Source organism: Temnothorax nylanderi, unplaced genomic scaffold (genome assembly GCF_030848795.1).
Source record: "Temnothorax nylanderi isolate EJ_2023f unplaced genomic scaffold, tnyl_v1.0 TNYL_tig0378_pilon, whole genome shotgun sequence".
Taxonomy (NCBI): Eukaryota; Metazoa; Arthropoda; class Insecta; order Hymenoptera; family Formicidae; genus Temnothorax; species Temnothorax nylanderi.
In genome coordinates this window covers 75,951-97,295 of record NW_027249440.1, presented here as the reverse complement: position 1 = coordinate 97,295, position 21,345 = coordinate 75,951, and the positions used below count along the sequence as shown (strand labels likewise).

The 21,345-nt window shown below is 32.7% G+C and overlaps 1 protein-coding gene and 1 long non-coding RNA gene across 17 annotated transcripts in view; one reads left to right on the top strand and one right to left on the bottom strand.

Moving 5' to 3' along the window:
- The first annotated feature begins 1,745 nt into the window (after positions 1–1,745).
- On the top strand, positions 1,746–20,062 carry LOC139781977 (uncharacterized). The gene is made up of 3 exons (XR_011720743.1): positions 1,746–1,909; positions 19,507–19,846; positions 19,930–20,062. It is a non-coding gene; the product is annotated as an uncharacterized lncRNA (long non-coding RNA).
- Liprin-alpha (PTPRF interacting protein alpha) overlaps positions 8,105–21,345 on the bottom strand; it is a 78,064-nt gene continuing 64,823 nt past the window's right edge. For 14 of the 16 annotated variants that reach the window (XM_071720850.1, XM_071720852.1, XM_071720860.1 and 11 more), the window contains 5 exons: positions 19,935–20,165; positions 19,545–19,808; positions 19,205–19,361; positions 19,016–19,132; positions 8,105–18,941 (listed from right to left, as the gene is read on the bottom strand). In XM_071720850.1, the coding sequence (XP_071576951.1) occupies positions 18,855–18,941; positions 19,016–19,132; positions 19,205–19,361; positions 19,545–19,808; positions 19,935–20,165 (856 nt within the window). In that variant the 3' untranslated portion in view covers positions 8,105–18,854. The remainder of the gene's footprint in view (positions 18,942–19,015; positions 19,133–19,204; positions 19,362–19,544; positions 19,809–19,934; positions 20,166–21,345) is intronic. The other 2 variants (XM_071720855.1, XM_071720866.1) reach the window with 1 other exon arrangement.

Genomic DNA, 21,345 nt, shown 5'->3' with positions numbered 1-21,345 from the left:
TTTCGATGTTTGTGCTATATGACATTAAAAAAAAAAGATTATTTGTGACATACATTCATCGCGCCAGACTGTAAACAGGCAAATTATATATTTTCTGTTAAGACATCGATATTTCATCATTTCGATATCGATTCGAAGCTATTTTGATTTGCCTGTCAAATATATAATAACATTGCCATTATATAGAATGCAATATGAATAAAAAATTATATTGTATTGGCAGACATGGATAATAGAAATATTTTATGATTTAAGCATTATAATAATATGCGTTACAATATTAATTTTGTTAAGCTTCCATTTCCATTAAATATTATAGTTACTTTATAACTGTAAAAGTCACAACAAAATTCCTGTTTGTAATTTGACAATTTTGAAAATTAAAATATTATATAATAGGTACATTTTCAGTACTACATCCGCTCATTTATTAAACAAGAAGTTAAATTAAGCAACTAATTAAATTATTAATATTAAATATTAATACAATAAGATATTTGTATTTACATTTATCAAAATAAAAAATAAGTTTAATTATGAAAATAAATATTAATAATTGGACTTATTAAAAATTAAATAATTTGTTCAGATATTGCGCTCGAATTCTTTTCGCGTTTTACAACGCCCGATCGTTTCATATTAGATGGCGCGACGCACGAGTCGCCACTCTCAAAGAGCCCCCGCCTCCTTCCTCACTCGTTAGGTGTCATGGCCGCACTTGCTTGCGTTTCTTCGAACGTGTTGAGTCCGTTACCTCTTTCTTGGCGGATTGATCGTTGCGGCGCGTGTTCTGGAGACCAACCGAGCGAGAGTCGGATCACCAGGGAGAGCTCACCGCCAGGAAAGGGAGAGCTGCGGCAGCTAGCGTCCGAGAGGGAGGATCGAGGCGAGGAGTCCGGTCCAGCGAGCGGGGCCCTTAAGAGATTCTCATTGGGACGCCATATTTGAAGACAGACATTAGTCAAAAAAGTACAAGGGCCTCTGCTAGAGTTTATATTCGTCTTGAGATCTGAGAATTACTTTCATTCTTATGGCTCTTGAAATTCTAGCCCAAGAACCGATCTTATAGACATTAATGCAGAGGCCCCCCTCTCTTTTCATTTTTCTTTTTTCTTTTTTTTCATAATCGGTATTACGTTTCAGTAAACATTCGGATTCACATTTTCAATCAGTAATCCAGACATCTTAATTCCGTCCTGTAAGATCTAATTTTTTATTTCAGTTCATTTATTTTCTATTCTATCTTTAGGACAGATTACTGATTTGGTTTGCTTTTATTTCAACTAATGTAAAAACTTTTTAGTTACTCTCAATTTCTTTCACGCCAACATATTTTCTTTTTTTGTAAAGATATCTACACATAATAAAGACAAAATTGACTTTAAAGGAACTCTCTTTCTGTCGCTCACCTATCTAAGAATTCATGTAAATCTGCCGTGTTTGCCATTACTTTTTAAACATAATTAAATTAAATAAAAAAATTAAATAATTAAAAATAAATATTAAAGACAGAAAGTAAAAAAGTTTTTATATATAGGCACCTATATACAATACAGGCATTATACTAATTATAATTGTATTCAGCAGAAAGCGGCTTTGCAACTGCAGTTGTAAAATTCGTGAATTTGATTGGTGTATTACACTTAGTTTCGGCAAAAATTAAAAGCATACACCAATCACATTCACAAATTTTACAACAATTGCAAAGTAGTTTTCTCTGCTGAACACAGCTTTTTATTACTTGCGTTATATGTATGAGCCGCCATTTGCTGCGCGTGCGCAAACAACCCGGCAACCGAGCAACGACTTGAATATTTCGTTGAGCACCAACGGCGCCAAACAACAGTGCTGCAATTGGATATAAGTCCGTGATCGGAACTTCGGAAGGCTGTTAATAGACTAAAATAAGGTAGAGAATAACGTAAGTCGCGAAAGGCTATATATTTTACAGTCTTTTACGTCTTACGTTTTTCTATGTATGCTTTACTATATGTCCACGCTACGACAGACGTCTCGTTCTTTGTCATCAGCCGAACGCCGCCCTTGCGGCAACCCAATGCAAAATATTGACCATGTAATATTTAATTGCGGATTGTACTGTAGTAAAGCCTCTTATTTAGTCAAATACATTGAGGAAACTTTTCCTCAATCTCCAAGAGATATTCTCCCATTTTTAAATAATCCCCCTCATCAATTCATCCGTCTTCTCCTCGCAACTTGCAAGTCTATGGATCTCTCCCCCCTTAGAAAGAGCCGAAGAGTTTAATTGGAGGATCATGTTAATTGGAGACGATGAATCGGCCCATATCTGCAGTGAGGAAATAATAATCAATATCGAGTCGAAATCGGTTTATTCTGAGTCGAAAAGTCATCGAAAGTTGTGCCATAAATCAATCGAAATCGATGAATATTTCAATTACTTTTCGATATACGTTTTCGACGTCAATTAGACGTCGATTCGATGGGTCATTTCTCGCTGGGTAGTAGCTTTAATTCTCCTTAACAAAATTATAATATTATAAAAAATCATTTTAATCACAAAGAATTAAAAAGGTACCGTAACAGTAGAAAATAAAAATATTTAATTAAAATAAAATAAATAAATTTTTATTGTAAAAAAACTTGGCATAAAGGCACATAACAGAGTGATTGCGAGCAAACAAATTGATTTTTTCTGTTTTTTCTGACTTCTGCGGCGTAAATCCTAGCGCGGTGTAAATATCGGAGAGTTACCCTATACCTACACTACAGAGATAAGTCAAAGAATCATTTCTGTGACATATAATAATTTAAGGTTAATTTGTTCATCTACGTTTAAACTTTTTTTATTCAAATTGATATAGGGGAGACCGGTGCTAAAAGGTCAACGGGGTTGAAACGTCAAATCAAATATCTTGGAACCTGTATATTGTGTGAACTCGCTATTAACATTGTAAACGCTGCTTATGGTACCCATGTGACCAACGGAGTTTCGGCAGGTTACCTGCCGTATTATGATTTTTACGAGGGCAAACGTGTTTTCGGAAGGTGAAAGTTACATTTTCTGCGCGTGGAAATTTTGTAATATCTGCAATAATATTTGCTCTCCAAATCTCGAGGTACGTGATTATAAAGAGTAATGCATGCTGAACACGAATCCAGTGTAGTTTTTTCATTATCGTTGATGTCTAATATTTCGTGGGCGATCAAACCTGAAACTTGTGTTTGGGGCTAATCGGTCAGTAAGCAGTCCAGATGCATTTCCAAGGCATTTCCGGGCATTTCCAGGCTCATTGCATATGGAATATGGATGAGACGGGAATTACAACCGTTCAGACACCGAATAGAGTCATCGGACGTCGAGGAGTGAAACAAGTCGGGCGAGTGACTTCTGCGGAAAGAGGAACCCTCGTAACTATTTTTTAATAATGTTTCGTATAAAAATTTTAAATAAATTTTTATATTTTTCTCTTAAAAAACAATTATTAAAATGTATCCTATCATTTTTCAGGATTAGATGTACGTATATGTATTAAAAATGCAGTGTGACGTTTAAACCCCGGCATTTTTGAGATTTCAATTTTTCCACCGTTGTCGTTTTTGCTCTATACCGGTTAAACAAAGCGACGTAGACAAAAATTTCCTATATAAATTTTGTAGCTAAAGGTTCACTCTTTACAGTGGTATACCGCATTTAACTAAAATTATTTATTTTGTTGTTAAAAATCGGCACCGAAAAAAAAATGACCTTTTAGCCCCGGTCTCCCCTACTATTTGATGAATACTATATTTTACTTTATCTTGAGTCCTTTTTTTGACATTATGTGTAGTAAAAGAACGAAAACACAGAAAAGTATGATAAAATCATAAACTTGATTATTTCCGAATTAAAACACTTCCCGGAAATCTTGATATTGATTTGTAGGCCAGTCATATTAGACTAATTTAGAGGGTTAACCTTCCAATTAATCTTCCCAGGTTGCAATCACCATGAATCGTTTTGATTTAAGGTGCTATAAGTGGGATTTATCTTGCTTCGCAAAATTAACGGGTAATAAAAAGTTATTAACAATATTATTGACAAAAAACGCGATTTTTTTTATTTTTTTCTCAAATATCTCGAAAACTAAGCAAGATAGGGTAACTAACTATACATACCTTTTTTGTATAGAGTGTAAAATTATCTACACAATAATGATCTGAACAACATTTATCTTCAAGTCAGTCGTTTAACTTGCACGCGCCGTCAAACTCCGAGACTCGGATCCCGAAAACCTTCGATTTTGTGGTTTTTTTATGTTGCGTCAGTAATTTTTTCCTGTCATTTAAAATGGAATTAAAAATCCCCAAAAAATCATACATCATCTGAGAACTACAAAGAATACTTTTCATGGTGCAATCAATTTTTTAGACCCTTTTTCTTTAGTTTGCAGCTATGTAAGCAAAAATTTTGACTTTTTGGAATAGTCTTAGTTTCTTGCTGTTTTCAGGCCTTAAAATTCATTTGAGACGAATTTTAGGTAATTATGCATATTAATACCGCACTCGCCAATGACATTGACCTTGAGATATGTTGTCACCCTCCTGAGTGAAATTAACCTTCAGAAGGTTTTTAATATAACAGCTATTTTGAGTATTGGAAGGCATAAATGACTAATATATATGTCGAAATAGTTCACGCATACACTTTCCACGCGAGACGACTTGTCACATGGGTTCGTGGCGTGCTTTACAAGCTCGTTTAAGTAGAGGTGGTATTAAACAAGATAAGTTAGTCGATCATCTATGTGAAAAGAATTGGAGGAGACCCATTTTATGTATTACTAGATGACTTAAAATATGTGTATTCGGGAAATTAATCGAGAATATATAATATTTTATTATGTATATATATAAACGAGCTTGTAAAGCACGCCACGAACACATGTGGCACCTCGTTTTGCGTGGAAAGTGTATGCGTGAACTATTTCGACATATATATTAGTCATTTATGCCTTTCAATACTCAAAATAGCTGCTATATTTTCCAAACTTTTTTTTTGTTAATAACTTTTTAACGAATAACGACCGCCGGCTAAAACCTTCTAAAGGTCACTCAGGAGGGTGACCTTGACAACATATGTCAAGGTCAAGGTCATTGGCAAGTGCGGTATTAATATGCATAATTACCAAATTTTATTATATGCATCTTGTTGTGGACGAAATTTGCAACAAAAAAGGACCCTTGTATTTTTTTCGTACGACAAACGCTGATTTTTTTATTGACGCACAAAGTTAAGCCTTATCCGACCTGTGCGCAATATTGGATAACTTTGCGCGTCAATAAAAAAATCAGCGTTCGTCGTACGAAAAAAATACAAGGGTCCTTTTTTGTTGCAAATTTTGTCCACAACAAGATGCATATGATAAAATTCGTCTCAAATGAATTTTAAGGCCTGAAAACAGCAAAAAACTGAGACTATTCCAAAAAGTCAAAATGTTTTGCTTTCATAGCTACAAAAGAAAAAGGGTCTAAAAAATCGATTGCGCCATGAAAAGTATTCTTTGTAGTTTTCAGATAATGTGTGATTTTTTGGGGATTTTTAATTCCATTTTAAATGACAGAACGAATCACTGGCGCAACATTAAAAAAACGACGAAATCGAAGGTTTTCGGAATCCGAGTCTCGGAGTTTGACGGCGCGTGTAAGCTAAACGACTGACTTGACGATAAATGTTGTTCAGATCATTATTGTAGATAATTTTACGCTCTAAAAAAAGCATGCATAGTTAGTTACCCTATCTTGCTTAGTTTTCGAGATATTTGAAAAAAATAAAAAAAATCGCGTTTTTTGTTAATAATATTGTCAATAACTTTTTATTCCCCATTAATTTTGCGAAGCAAAATAAATCCCACTTATAGCACCTCAAATCAAAGCGATTAATGGTGGTTGCAACCTGGGAAAATTAATTGGAAGGTTCGATGTCTAATATGACTGGCCTATTGATAGAATATCCCTTATGAAAAAGTAGTACTGGTTTTAATACTGGAAAAAGTATTGGTGAAAGTACTGGAGACATAAGTACTCAAAGTATTATTAAATTTGACCATACTGACTTCGTCAGTACTCCTTCCCAGTACTCATCCAATACTCATTCTCTCAGTACTCCCTTCAGTGTACTCCCCCCAGTACTCCCTCCAGTACTTTCTCCAGTACTCCCCCCAGTACTCCCCCCAGTACTCCCACCAGTACTCCCTCCAGTACTCCCACCAGTACTCCCTCTAGTACTCCCTCCAGTACTCTTTTAGTACTTATCGAATACTCGTGGGATACTAACGTGTGGTACAGGCGCAGTAGGGGAGAGTGGGCACCCTTGAACCACGTTTTTTCAAATCACATTAAAAATGGTTTTTAATAACTTCATTATAATATAAATGAGACTATTCGATGTTTAATATAATAAACTTTGTTTGTAAATGATTTAAGAAGTAAATTTTCAGAAATATTTTGCAAAAATAATGATATTTCGAAATGCTGCGTTTGTCACAGTGGACCCCACGCGTGGGGTCGATTGAGCCATAGCGTAGGGTACACTGTGACATGTAATGTGAAAGATAGGGTACCCTGTGACATGTAATATGAAAGGTAGGGTACCCTGTGACATGTAATGTGAAAGGCAGAGTACCCTGTGACACGTAGTCTATTAACTCTTCGCTCTACAAAAAGGAAAAACCAAGACTGTGCCAGAGAACCAATTTATCAATAATCTGTCATATTTGTTTCATCAGATGACCTAAGAAATTGAAAACTGAAAACAAAGTCCTATAACCTCACTTTTTGTCGTAACCTAGCAGAGATCAACGAATATTGCCTCACAGCGACTCGATTACATGTGATCTGTAACTAAAGGGTGAAAAAAAGAGAAAATGAAAGTGTGGATATGATTATCGATGGAAATAATTTCATTTTATAGGAAAATTTAGGCACTAACATTTACTATTCCGCAATCGAAACACACTACGGAAACTCGCGCTGTCACGTAGGTAGGTTAGGTAGTCCTGTAAGCGTGGCACAGAGGACCCCATCAACCTGCGTCACATTGGACCCCACTGAACATCGATATTATTTATCGTAAATATTTCAGATACAGAACAATTAAACGTTTTTGTGCGCACATTGGTATTGAACCTAGATCCCGGCGAACGTCTTATGAATTTTTTTTAACTGTAGAATCCCTAGAAATCCATATTATACATATCAAAAAGTTATGACAAGTAAAAATTTACTTTGCAAGGCTCCAATTACATATCTGCCTTTAACTAAAAAGTATATATGCTTATTTCGGCATAATTTTTTGATGGAAGTTATATGTTTTGAAAACGAAAGTTTTCATACCCACCGTCACTATTTTGCAGAACGTTAATACAGAAAACTCGCACTGTCACATTGGACCCCGTGGCTCAAGGGAGCCCACTCTCCCCTACTTGCGCAGTACTATCCAAGTAGAAACAAAAAGTCAAGATGATATCAAAATAACGTCATATTGATAGTTTAGTGTGTTAATTGAGTATTTTATTAATTTAATATTTCCAAGATACGTTACGAAAAAGTAGTACTAGCAATCAGTACTCAGTACTGAGTGATCAGTACTCGTAGTATTGACAGTATTAGTATGTTAATACTCATGAATATTGCAGAATGGTCAGTACTGTGCCTATTAGTTCTTACAGTACTGGCAGTACTATCATGATAGTACTCCGAATATTAATCTGATAAAGTACTGACCACTTCAATACTTTGAAGTACTAATGAGTATTATTGCTTGTAGTACTGCCAGTACTGTAAGCAGACACAGTACTGACCATTCTGCAGTATTCATGAGTATTAACATACTAATACTCTCAATACTACGAGTACTGATCACTCAGTACTGAGTACTGATTGCTAGTACTACTTTTTCGTAAGGGATATGAAATACATTTATGCATCAATCTAATGTTATAAAAAAATAGAAAAATATAGAAAAGATATTATGAAAAAAAATATATCAATTCTTGTTAGGCGCAATTAACTCGTAACTCACTAACAATTAACTCACTGTGATTGATTAACAGAATGCAATTCACTGAAAACTAAATAATAATAATAATGATAATAATAATAATTATTATTAATTTTCTTATACAATATTTATACTTTATAGTTCAATTAACATAATTCTTGTCCCCTCCCGCTTGAAGGAGCGTTATATTACATTTACTACGGCTCTCGTCGTCTTCCCTTCGTTACATTATTTAAAGTATATACTTGGCATATAAAAATTACAAGGACATAATGATAATGGTAATAATGATAGTCTGTTATGTATATAGTAATAATAAGATAACGGTAGTTCTCTCTCTAGCGATAATAGTTGCATATAGTAATAGTTGTAGAAGTCAGTAATATATATATATATATATATATAGCAACTATAGCGGTGGTGATAATGTTACTGACAATCGTTAATCAGATAACTATAGGAATTATTGTGTAAATCACCGTTTCGCACGTATACTTGCATAAAGCCCGATGTTAAATTCCTCCTCCTCTCTTTGTGATCGTGTGATATCTTTTTTACGGAGCTGCATATTTTGTCATTTGTGCTTTCTTTGCTTTTTCTTTTTGCTAATATGTACTTCTTTTTTTAGCAGTAATGTTAACCATTACTATTCTTGATTCTTGAGCGCAATGCGCTGATTTTTGTAATACTGCTTCGTTTTCTTAACATACAATAGATATGACAATAGATCTGATTCGCGCGTCGAATCATTTCTTCGTACACGAATTCTTTGGGCCGATTTCACAGTCTCTGATTAACTTATCCTCCGATTAAACTCACTCTTCGTCTCTTTCTAAGGGGGACAATTAGAAAGAGATGCAGAATGAGTTTAATCGGAGGATCAAGTTAATCGGAGACTGTGAAATCGGCCCTTTGTTGTTAACGTCACAATTAAAAAGTGCCCTGTTTCTCACAAACTACGTTATCTTACATTTACTGCACGTTATCTTACATTTACTACAGAAAATATGAAGTAGTATATGAAATTATCTCCAAACAAAATGTCACAAATTATCGCACATTGCGCAATGCACTTGTACATTCTCTTCGGATATTATCGTAAATCTTATATATATATATATATATATATATATATATATTCTCTTAATCAATCAAATATCGTGTAGTCAGGATGATTAACACATAATGCTTTAGTAGATTAGAAAAGATTAATCGTATCTCACCGTCTACTTATTATTAATTTTGTATTACTTAGTATTACTTATTTATTGAAAAATAAAATTCATTTTATTCGTAAAATTATTCATTCAAAAATGATAATAAATAAATAATGAAATTGCTGTTATAAAATTTGGAATAGTTACTATCGTATTAAATGTCTTTTATATCTATTTATAAAATTTGTATAAAATCCTTATTGTTGATTAAGTATCCTTGATTTGTAGTATCGTGCCTTTGTGTATCAGTACGCCCATAAAAGAAAATTAATGTATCAACTATGCACAATAAGCTGTTCCGTTTATGTAATATTTAATAAGAATTAGTCTTTGTGTATATTATATAATATAACGTGACTAATTATATACTACTTCATATTTATGAAATGTTGCTTCTTGTATTTGCAACGTCATTGTCTTTTTATTTGCTGTCACAATTACCTGCGGGACGCAGATAACATTATTATATAACGAATAAACGTCTTTTATCATTGACGGTTTAGGCATTTACTGCAGAGAAACATCAAGTATGAAATGTAAACTCATATGACATAACGATATCGCTGTTCCTCGATATAGAAAGAAGCATCAGTAATTAATATACAACATTCTTTTTTTCATAATAAGAAATTACATTATTTCATAATCAATGTCCCTTGTATTAAATGTGAACTTGTCCTCGTTCTACCTCTGTATTAAAATGAGCCCAACGATATATATACAATATTTATTCTTTAATTGTAATTTCGATTATATAAGTCCATCTCTCCAGACTAACAAATTTATATTTTCTTCAGTGACTTGGGGACAAGCCGCTCCGTTCCAATTTTTCCAATTAGTGCGCGACTTGTATTACACTTAATGCCCAATGATATTCAACGGAAAATTATATTACACATTCAATTTACATTAGAAAAGTATTAATCGCACTGTAGATTATGCAAAAAAGTTGATAAATCTATTCAAAATATACATACAAATTATATATATTATCGTACATATTATAACAAAAACATATATTATATATATATATATATTATATATATATATATATATATATATTATATATATATATATATATATATATATGTATACACATGTATAGTTGTCTTTTAAATGTTTATATCAATCACGCGTTGTTTCGTCGGAAAAAAAAAGAATTTTATACAATTTCCGTAAACGAGTAAGTTGGCTTGACAAAGACCAATTTTTTTCGATTATTAATGAACTTATTTGAATGGAGGATCGCAACATTTAATAACGGCTCGATAAATTATATTATTTAAGATTAGTAATACAGCACGGTTCACCGTAATGAATCTAGACTGTCTGGAAATTACAGGATTGTTAATAAATAATTATATATATATATATAATTAGAGAAAGATATATATATATATATATATATATATATGTACACACACTACACTCACACATACGCGTACCCATACTTATGTACATATTAACTAGCAGTATATAATACCACTCAACATATATATATATCGTACAAAAGTTTGGAATAAAATCTTGATTTCCCGCTAACTCAGGAAATGAATTAAGGAAGGATATTCAATGAAAATTAGTAACTTTTCTATAAAAAGAAAACAGAATGATCGTATGTAACATTATTTACGTTTCGGGTTGTCGTAAATGTGCTTTCACTGAGCAAGCGTGCGAATGTTTGATTGGAAATTATAAGAGGCTCGATGAACCGTATATGATATGTATAGCGATAATCGGGTCTTCTACATGATTTATATATACGGATATTCCTTTAAAAGCGCGAGACGAATCAACCTTGTCTGTCGTCAAGTCCCAACGTAATTCAACATTTTTCGGTATTGCTGAAGACAATACGTGAATTCATACGAAGTGCTGCAATGAAAATCAGCACGGATAAACAGTTGCGATGCACAAAATCGAATCAAGTCGACTCTTCTGTTCGAAATAAATTTATCCGAGTCAATGTGCGATATAAGAATCAATGAGAACGAGATAAAGCAGAGAATAAGAGTAACAATTAGCGTTCTTGGAAAAAGAATAGCGTACATCAAAGTGGAGATCATCCATAAATAATCTTAATACTCGCTTATTCCAATTCTATTCAATATCGACAAGCTAGAAACCGGACTTTACAAGTTTCTTCTCTCTCCCCCTTTCTTTCTCTCTCCCTCTCTTTCATACTTATGTGTACATTTATATTTAGATACATAGGTGTTGAAGCTGCTACATATAGTAAACCATGACGTGCATATATGCAATTACCCCAGATAGCCAAATGCTGTGAGTTTGCTGCCATGTTGCCAACAAGCAGCTTGTCATTAATGCAACTAATTTTGACAAACTCGGGACAAGGTGAGACAGCATTATGCTTGTCGGGTTAAACTCATATGAATTATATTTCTATTAACAGAAAATTGATTGCAACGTGACAGCATCAATTTGTGAGGGATTTGTGACAATTTAATATTGTCAACACTTCGTTAGCAACGAGATACAATTAAAAAACTTCATAGCTTGATGACATATACACAATAACAGATGGAAATCATTATATATGTGTTGTTGCCGTCATGTTTGCATCATGATGCTCAAGATGGAACGATGAATCATTCATTGCTGTCATGTTGCAGACAACATAACGTACCAATATTGCGGACCGTTTGCTGTTGAAATTGCGTCAACTGATTGCATGTATAAGCAGTCATGTAGCTGTATTTGTAACGTGTTCTATTTCGATGTCAGCAAATTTACAGCAAATATATGAAAACACATGCAATGCATTAGTTTGCTCAATATGCTCTATCACGCTTGGCTATCTGGGACAAGTATGGTTACTTCTTTTTGGAAGGTTCTTTTGGAATGTCCATAGAGTAGACACTATTAACTAGCACATGTTAAAAATAATGTTCAGTCACTTTACAAGTTGCTGCAGACTCTTCCGAAAGGGAAAGATAGAAAAGTTCCGTGTTCTGTGAAACGCAGACAAGCACTTTCGTTACATCTATCATCCCATTTATGAGTGAAAATTAATATGTATCGTGTACAATTGTTCTATTGGTTTCTATCGTTGCGTAGAAAATAGAATGTCCACAAAGCTAAGAATGTTCAAACTGACAAATTTCGTCGAAGATTATGACGTATTTTTAAATTCGTTATCGATATCACACTTTGCGAAAAATGAAGATTTATTGTGTGCAAAAGTAACGCGTGTAACCAGGAGTTTAAAATTATTTTAAATATTATTTTCACGAGTACACAGAGTGAACAAATAAATATACACGCTTTATTCTTGCTCTCTGTCAAGATAACTATTATACTTGTGCGATTTATTGAATCATCCATATGTAACAAGTATTCAACAAAAAAATGTACAAGAACGAAGATAACATGTTGGAGAAGTTTGATTGTAATCAAAATTATGTATGTTATTAATACCTACTTTCAGCCTTTAAAAGGAATTGTGTCGATTATGGTTAAAAAATATTTGTGATTAATATTGGGTCTATTGCATCAAAGCTGCGACTTATATATGTCATTAAGGATGTACCAAATATTTTTTAATTATATTATTTGAACGTAAAGGTTTTTTAGTTTCGTTAAATACTAATTATATGTCAAAGTTGATAAATTAAAAATAGCGGAATCGGTATAGTGGATGTCAAAATTAAAGTGCTCGAATTTTTTAAATAATTCACGTATAAAAGTTTTGCATACTCGTACAATTTATAAATTCAATTTGTCACTTTGACATCAGATTAGTAGGTATTCAGCGATCTGAAAAATCCTTAACCCTTAGCTGGCACACTTCATCAGAATCACATAGCTGGCACACTGGGGCCGTTTCAGACCCCACCACTAAAATGGTTGCTGCGAGGAAGCTATTGATTTTTTTTACTTAAAAAAATTCCAAGATAGTCTTCAAATGTTGTTTTAACAAATGTCATAGGTTATTTTAATAAAATGTAATATTAAGTATGGAAAAAATTGGAGAACGTAAAAGAAAACGAAAAAATGACTGTTTTCACTCAAAAATTCATAACTCTTATATTTTAACTCTTCCATTTTTTTAGTACCATTTTCGTACTATAGGGGGGCTTAAATTAGAGCTGAACTAGGCTAGGGCGTTTAATACCCCACAGTGCCAGCTAAGGGTTAAGCTTGAATAATATAATTAAAAAATATTTAGTGCATATAATAAATTATTTTGGATGCTTAATGGCTTATATAGGTTGCAATTAGTGTTTGCCGTAAATAACTTCAAAATAATCTGAGATAAAGATAAGATAAAAATCCGTAAATTTATCTTAGATGAGATAATTTTATTTTTATAAAGATGATTTTATTTTTAATTAATCTAGATAAAAGATGAGATAATTACTGCGATTTATCTAGATAATTTTTTAGATAATTTTGTGTTTATGAAACTATTCATAAACATTTATAAAAAGGATTACACAGATTATAAAAGATTATAAAAGATTATAAAAGATTATAAAAGATTATAAAAAAAATTACACAGATTATAAAAGATTATAAAAAGAATTACACAGATTATTAAAACAGTACTCACAATTTTATTTTAAGTTTTTATTTCTCAAAAATAAAAGTTTTTCGAATTTTTGTCTGATAAGCAGTTTTTTACGGGACACTTATTTGCTAAACTAGAAAGGCGCTCTACTGGCACCGACGTTAGCAGGGATATGTTATATTTAAGAAAAATATTTTTAACATTTGGAAAATTTATAAGAGATTGAAGTTGCTTTGATTTAGATTCCTAATAAAAAAATTGCTTTGATGTTACCATTAATAATTGTTTATTATTCTTTTTTGTTTCAATATATATATATATATTGCGGAAGAAATCTTCCTCTCCGCTACTACTAGAAGTTGATCTGTTTTCGAGTGTAATGACAATCTTGCAATCTTGCAGATTCCATTTCTTTATCTGGATGATCCTCTAGATAATTTTATCTAGATATCGGCAAACACTGGTTGCAATAGAGATCCTTATTAATATATCCTGCAATAGATCTTATATTAATCATATACTAAAAAAATTTTTTCTGCATTTTAGTAAATATTAGTTTACATACAACTGTGACTCCATTTACTAAAATGAAGAAAATTTTCCTTTATTAGTATAATTTATATATATGTATTCACTAAAAAAAAATATACTAATAAAAAGAAAAATTTTCTATATTTTAGTAAATGGAGTCACAGTTGTATGCCAACTAATATTTACTAAAATGCAAACAATTTTTTTCTCAGTGTAAATATCTTTTTAATCACAATCGACACAATAAATTCCTTTTAAGGGCTAAAAGTTCTAATAACGTACTTAATTTTTATTGCAAAAAATTTGTCCACACGTCACATATTGTAGCTATATGGGAGCTTTCTAGCAAGCGACACAAGTCGACACAAGTATCGTTTTATCTTTGTTACTCATTACCAAAAAAGAAAGATAGAATGATGCTTGTGTCGACTTGTGTCGCTTGCTGGAAAGCTCCCTATATTATGCCAAAATATTCTAAAATAGCCCTTTATTGCAAGTTTAAACGCAAATTTCTCAAAATTGTAACGTAATAGAACAATTTGATAAACAGGGCCGTATTCGACACTCAAAAAACTACGACAAACAATCACCCTCGTTCTTGTGCTCGAAAAAAGTTTTTTTTTTATTAAACAGTATAATATAGGTACGCAATTTGCGGCGTACAAATCATGGATATGCATGACTTTGACGGATGAATTTGATATGTCCGCGAAAGGAAAAGTATGACCACATTTCAATATTGAGGTAGTATAACGTTGCTTTGGATTATAATAAACATATTTCTGATTATTTAGGAGTGCGTTTGAAATTGATGATATGATGAGAAAAGCGAACAAGAACATAATACATATACGGAGTGTATATATGAATACCTGTTACAAATTTCTGGGGTATGTAGGGGATTCAAAGTAGACCAACTTTTAATAAGGAACTCATGTCCGGAAACGCACCGTTTGCGAGCTGCAGACTGGAACTGCTGGTATGTTCAGTAATAGGAATAATTTTCATAATAACTTTATTTGCTTACATTTTACATTACAAAAATGCTTAGCAATGTCAAAACAGATGGCTACAATAAATGCTCATAACGATCACCAACTTCGATGCAAGCATTGCACCTGCAAAGTATGTTCTCGTACATTCTTTCAAAAATGTCTTATCAGCCAAGTATTTGGGGACAGATGGATTGTAGCCATCTGTTTTGACATTGCTAAACATTTTTTTAATGTAATGTAAGCAAACAAAGTTATTATGAGAATTATTCCTATTACTAAACATACCAACAATTCCAGTCAGCAGCTCGCAATCGGTGCGTTTCCGGACATGAGTTCCTTATTAAAAGTTGGTCTACTTTAAACTTTCTACATATCCTAGAAGTTTGTAACAAGTATTTATATACACCCTGTATAATTCTTTTGATGCAAGCTTTTGATCAACATCTTAAACAAAATGTTGGTGATACGCCTGCGGTTTGCCAGCAGATTCAAGCAGAATATTATGGTAGATACCAACTGTATTAAGCTTTTGCCAATACTATCTGCTGACGTAATCTGACAGCAGATTGTCAGCAGAAACCAAACAGAATCCTTTCGTAAACACTTAAATTATAGTTATAAAATGGCAGATTCTGCTTAGTTTCTGCAATCATTCTATCATTGTATTTTGTTATCAGAATCTGTTAGTATTTCTGCTAGCATTCTATCGATAAAATTTGTAGCAGACATTTTCAATCCGAGTAGTTACGAAATGGCAGATTTTGTTCAATTTCTGTAGTCAATCTGCCATCATATTTTGTTAGTAGATTCTGTTACATTTTTGCTGGCATTTTGCCGACAAAATCTGTAGCAGACACTGTCTGCGAAATCTGCTTTTGACAGATTTAACTATCTAGAATACTACGTCGCATCAGAAGCGCCGACATTTCACCTTTTTTCCGTATGTCTAATCGACGAATCAATGTATACTCAATATAAAGTCTTTGGTAGAAACTATTTGGTACATTTACGCCCGTTCGGAAGGTCGTGCAGAACCATGAAACCTACAATGAATAAACAGCTTGCAAGAAGAGTTACAGTTCATGAGAAACAAACATCAACAACAATGATTGCTCAATATCAACAACATTAACAACATCTGTATTTATAACTTATCGTCATTATTGTGATCGTCTTTCTTCTTTTCTATCTCGATCAATTCGTTATTACAATCACCACCAATGTCTCAGTCTTTCGCCACATCTTCAGTTTCACTTGATGTCTGTATAATTGGTAATAATAATTACCATCGCGCGATCATTGTCTTCAGCAACATAATTTGTTTTTATATAGTCTTAATCGTCGCTATGGTTAACTCCTCCGCACAGTTCTCCCATTGTTGTTGCGATTACCGTACGCATTGCATTGCTCCGCTACCGACCATGCTTATTAACTATATATCATATACACAACGTAAAATAGCAATACAATAATATCCACGCCAATGGATATTCGTCATTGTCCACGAAATATTAGATCCAATTATTACGAACGATACGCATAAAATTGGTCAGTAGCTTCATTTAAAAAATATAATCGAAGTCATCTAATCTTACAACACATTTATCAACACACGTTCGTATAACCGCATTTGTAAATATCTTGTATATAAAATGTTCGGAATCCTTTTAGTAAACAAAAAGCGAGCGTCAATTACTTTATCTCTTCGATCGTATATAATTACGTAATAATATATTACGCGCTAGTATACGTGGTCTAGTATATACGACGCTAGAAATATTCATAGTTCATCAAAGTAACAAGAAATTCAGATATCTTGGAGCTCTGTCTGCGAAAAGATATTTCTATGCGCAGCTTTTTAGCTCTATCTCTATACTATCTGATGTTATAGATATAGAAACATAGCGGCTTTTGTATACAATATATACAGGGTGTCCTATAATACAAGTAGGAAGATAGCTTAAATAATATATGTAAAGAATAAAATAAAAATTCTACATAAAATATAAATAAAAAATATTCATTATGTATTTCTGTAATATTTTGATTTAGAATAATTGAATACTTTTGTACACGCAGCAGCGAGTAGAATCGATTGACGATTCTACTTTTGCACAAGTACAGTAATTGTAACGTATAATTGCAATTTTAAATGCAATTGTTTACCTTTTTACATTAATTTGTTCACAATCGATTTATATCTGTATACAAATGTACGTCACTTATATATTTTCCCTTATTTTGTATATAAAAGTATTAAGACAAAATCATCGAAAAGTGAATATTTTACATGATATTTAATATCTTGTCAGAATATATTAGAATAAAATATTACTCACAGAGTGTAAACTCATAGACTATCTGCTTTCGGATGATCTTACTTTAATACTTTTATAAATATTTATTTTTAGGAAATCGACTTATATAAAATAAATTATTTGATTTTAGTTAAGAAAATATCCTGAAATAATTCTGAAATATAAAAAATTGTGACCTTGGAAAAAGAAAACTTCTCAATCAGAATATGTATCCTTATGAGATAAATATCTCTTTTTCTTTAAATATGTCTATCATAAAAATAAAAGAAATATTTATACATTTAGAATACGAGGATACCCTGTGTATAATTAAAAACAATTTAAATTATTGAAAGTTATATTTATAGAATATTAATCTTATCTTTAATTTTCAAAATAAAATCTTATATAATTGTTATTCAGATAAACGTTAAAGTAAATTCGATAGCAAAATTTATTCAGTCATTCACATCTACCCAAGTTTAACAAAGAGAAAATTTCACGCAAAGGAACTTCACACTTTCAACTTATTTTTTCACATAGATTTACTTTTTCCGTCGTATTATTAGTTACAGGACACCTCATATATGAAAAATTTCCTCAAAAGCAAAGATATCGTAGACTCCTGTTTTTCCACTTCTTTGTGCGGTACAAAGTTTTAACTTACCCTGTCTTATTTATTAAACTTTATAAGTACACGTTGTAGTACCAAGTCGTACAACAAATACACTCTACTACGCGACATCATAATACTGAGACTTATGGACTTTATAAACAAATGAAGCTAACTCAGAGAGAATTATTGTCGTAATCGTCTGCAATTGATATCTCGTGCTTTTAAGGATAGTACTATTATTCATCGCTGTGTCGTTCTAGCAATATAATCCAACAACTGCCTGCTACATTTCGATATCTATATGAAAAACCGATCGAAATAACTAACTTTTCTCCTCTTTGTTAAAAGGTATATAATGTGGTATATATGGCGCATCGATTTATGCGTGTGCGGCATAAAAATCGATCAGATGGATCCTTAAGTATCCAATGTATCATGTAAGTTTATCTTAACAGCTTATGTCAAAACACACCTCAGTATTACCAAATGTCACATTTGTCATAACAATATGAAGAGATACTCCTAGCGTGATACTTAAAGCTCTTACAACTTTTAAAACACACTTGCGCATAGATAGTAGCAATAGCTGGGGTTTTGGACTAGACATGATGCGGTTGAATATGAGGCAGCCGACTTGACGAGATGGATCAGGATTTCATGCTATTCTCGTCCAGACGCCTTTCCGTCGCCATCGTCAACAGATTGGAAAATTCCATCTCTAGCAATTGTCTTGCCTACGAAAATAATACAGAATATATTCACTTATGTTTTCCCAAGTTTTTATTGTAATGTAATTGTAAGCATTTACCTGTGTATTCTGTGTGGGAATTTGTAAAGTTAATGCAAAACTATTTGCATCAAAACTTTCGTCTAGAGCTATGAGTGCACCGTGCACCCCTGATTCTAAGAGGTTATTCCCGTATTCCTACGAGTAGTGGATGTTAATTTCTTTCGTAAGTAATCAATCGTAGCGGAGCATTAGAGAACGTTTATCTACCTTCAAACCAATCGACTGTACCCATCTTATGACACGATCATTACTCCACACGAGTACATCTATATTGGCACCTTCTGCCACTCGTCTTCTCTCTTCTAATTGCTGTCTATCATAATTTAGTCTCTTTAAGCAAGAAATGCCATACTGCAAACTTGTTCTGCGACAATATATTGACAATAATTTAATAATGTAATAATATTGCTATAACTATTGCTATAATACATTGAAATACGCAATTATAAATAATAACATTAGATAAACAATGTATTTTAACATATCAGTAATATAAACTAAATTTTTAGATAACTTTGTGAGTGCCTCAACACTGTCTTTTTCCTACCTGTGAAAACTGTCAACCATTCTCAGCTGACCACGAAGATCCTTCTTCGTAAGATGATCAAGCATTCTAGCATCAACAAGGCACTCCATAAAAGTAGATCGGTATTGAGGCAGCCCGAGGCTCGGTAACCAGACATTACCTATCCACTCGTGATTCATATCACCAAATGCTAATGTTGTGCGAGAAGTTTTCGGTGCTGACGGGCTCGTAAGCGACACCATTTCCTGAATGGCTAGTCTCAGCTTTAATCGGTGCAAAGGATTACTGTCACAGAAGTACAGAAAACAATTGTAGACACAATTGTAATATTATAATGTACTATAACATTATATTATCACAGTTATAATGTAATTTTTATTTTGTTTCTTTTATATAATTTTTACAGAGTACCTTATACCAATCTCTCGCTGAATCTCGGTATCGCTAAGAGCGCTCATGATGGCACCGCTTTTAACGTTTGCTCGACAAGCGGCGACATACCACGTTGGCATGCCCACCCAAAGCTCCAACCAGGCGACTACCGTTGGTCCGTTCCATAAAGCAAAGGGCGTTCCTGCTTTCATCGCTTCCGCTAAAAGCTCGTGCCGCGAGGAGTCCAACATGCTACCAAACATGCTTGGACTAAAATATTAAATATATATAGAAGATCGCAGTAATTATATAAATTACTTATCTTCACAATCTCAATATAATGCGATGTAGATATTAGAATATATTTAACGCAGTATTATCGTAAGATTTGAATAATAATAATTGTCTGTTAAAAATCTTCAAATATAAAGACAGCTTGAGGTCTAATAACATACGCAATTCTAAAAAGTTCCAGTAAATGCTTCCTACTATAAAATTATTGCTTGAAAATTTTGTTTATCATACTTCTTATCCATAAAGCTAAAAAACTGTAACAAACGGGTTGGGCATTCCTTGCTTACAATGATAACACAGGCCCACAAAAAAAAAGTAGGTTGTGCTGGGGATCTGACTATGATATTCCTACGTATTTTGAGCCGCTGAAAACAAATATGAAGTCAGAATTGCTCCATCACCCTCCAGTTTTTTTAAACTTTAATTAATATTTTTTAAAATTAACCCTTTGAGTCGAATTATTCTTCTTTACCAATTTTAATGAAACTTTGCATCCGGGGGTTTTTTGGGGCGCTGATTACGAATCCGTTCTCGAATTTTTAAAATTTAAAATGGCGGATCCAATATGGCGGACGTAAAATCAAAAATTTAAATAATTTCCGTGAAACTTTGCATCCAAGGGTTTTTTGGGTCGCTGATTACGAATCCGTATTCGGATTTTTAAAATTCAAAATGGTGGGTCCAATATGGCGGACGTAAAATAAAAAATTTAAATAATTTCCGTGAAACTTTGCATCCAGGGGTTTTTTGGGTCGCTGATTACGAATCCGTATTCGGATTTTTAAAATTCAAAATGGTGGGTCCAATATGGCGGACGTAAAATGCAATATTAATTAATATTAATATTAATATTGCATTAATTGCATTAATATTAATATTAATATTGCATTAATTGCATTAATTGCATTAATATTAATATTAATATTGCATTAATTGCAATATTGCAATATTGCAATAATTTCCGTGAAACTTTGCATCCAGGGGTTTTTTGGGTCGCTGATTACGAATCCGTATTCGGATTTTTAAAATTCAAAATGGTGGGTCCAATATGGCGGACGTAAAATTAAAAATTTAAATAATTTCCGTGAAACTTTGCATCCAGGGGTTTTTTGGGTCGCTGATTACGAATCCGTATTCGGATTTTTAAAATTCAAAA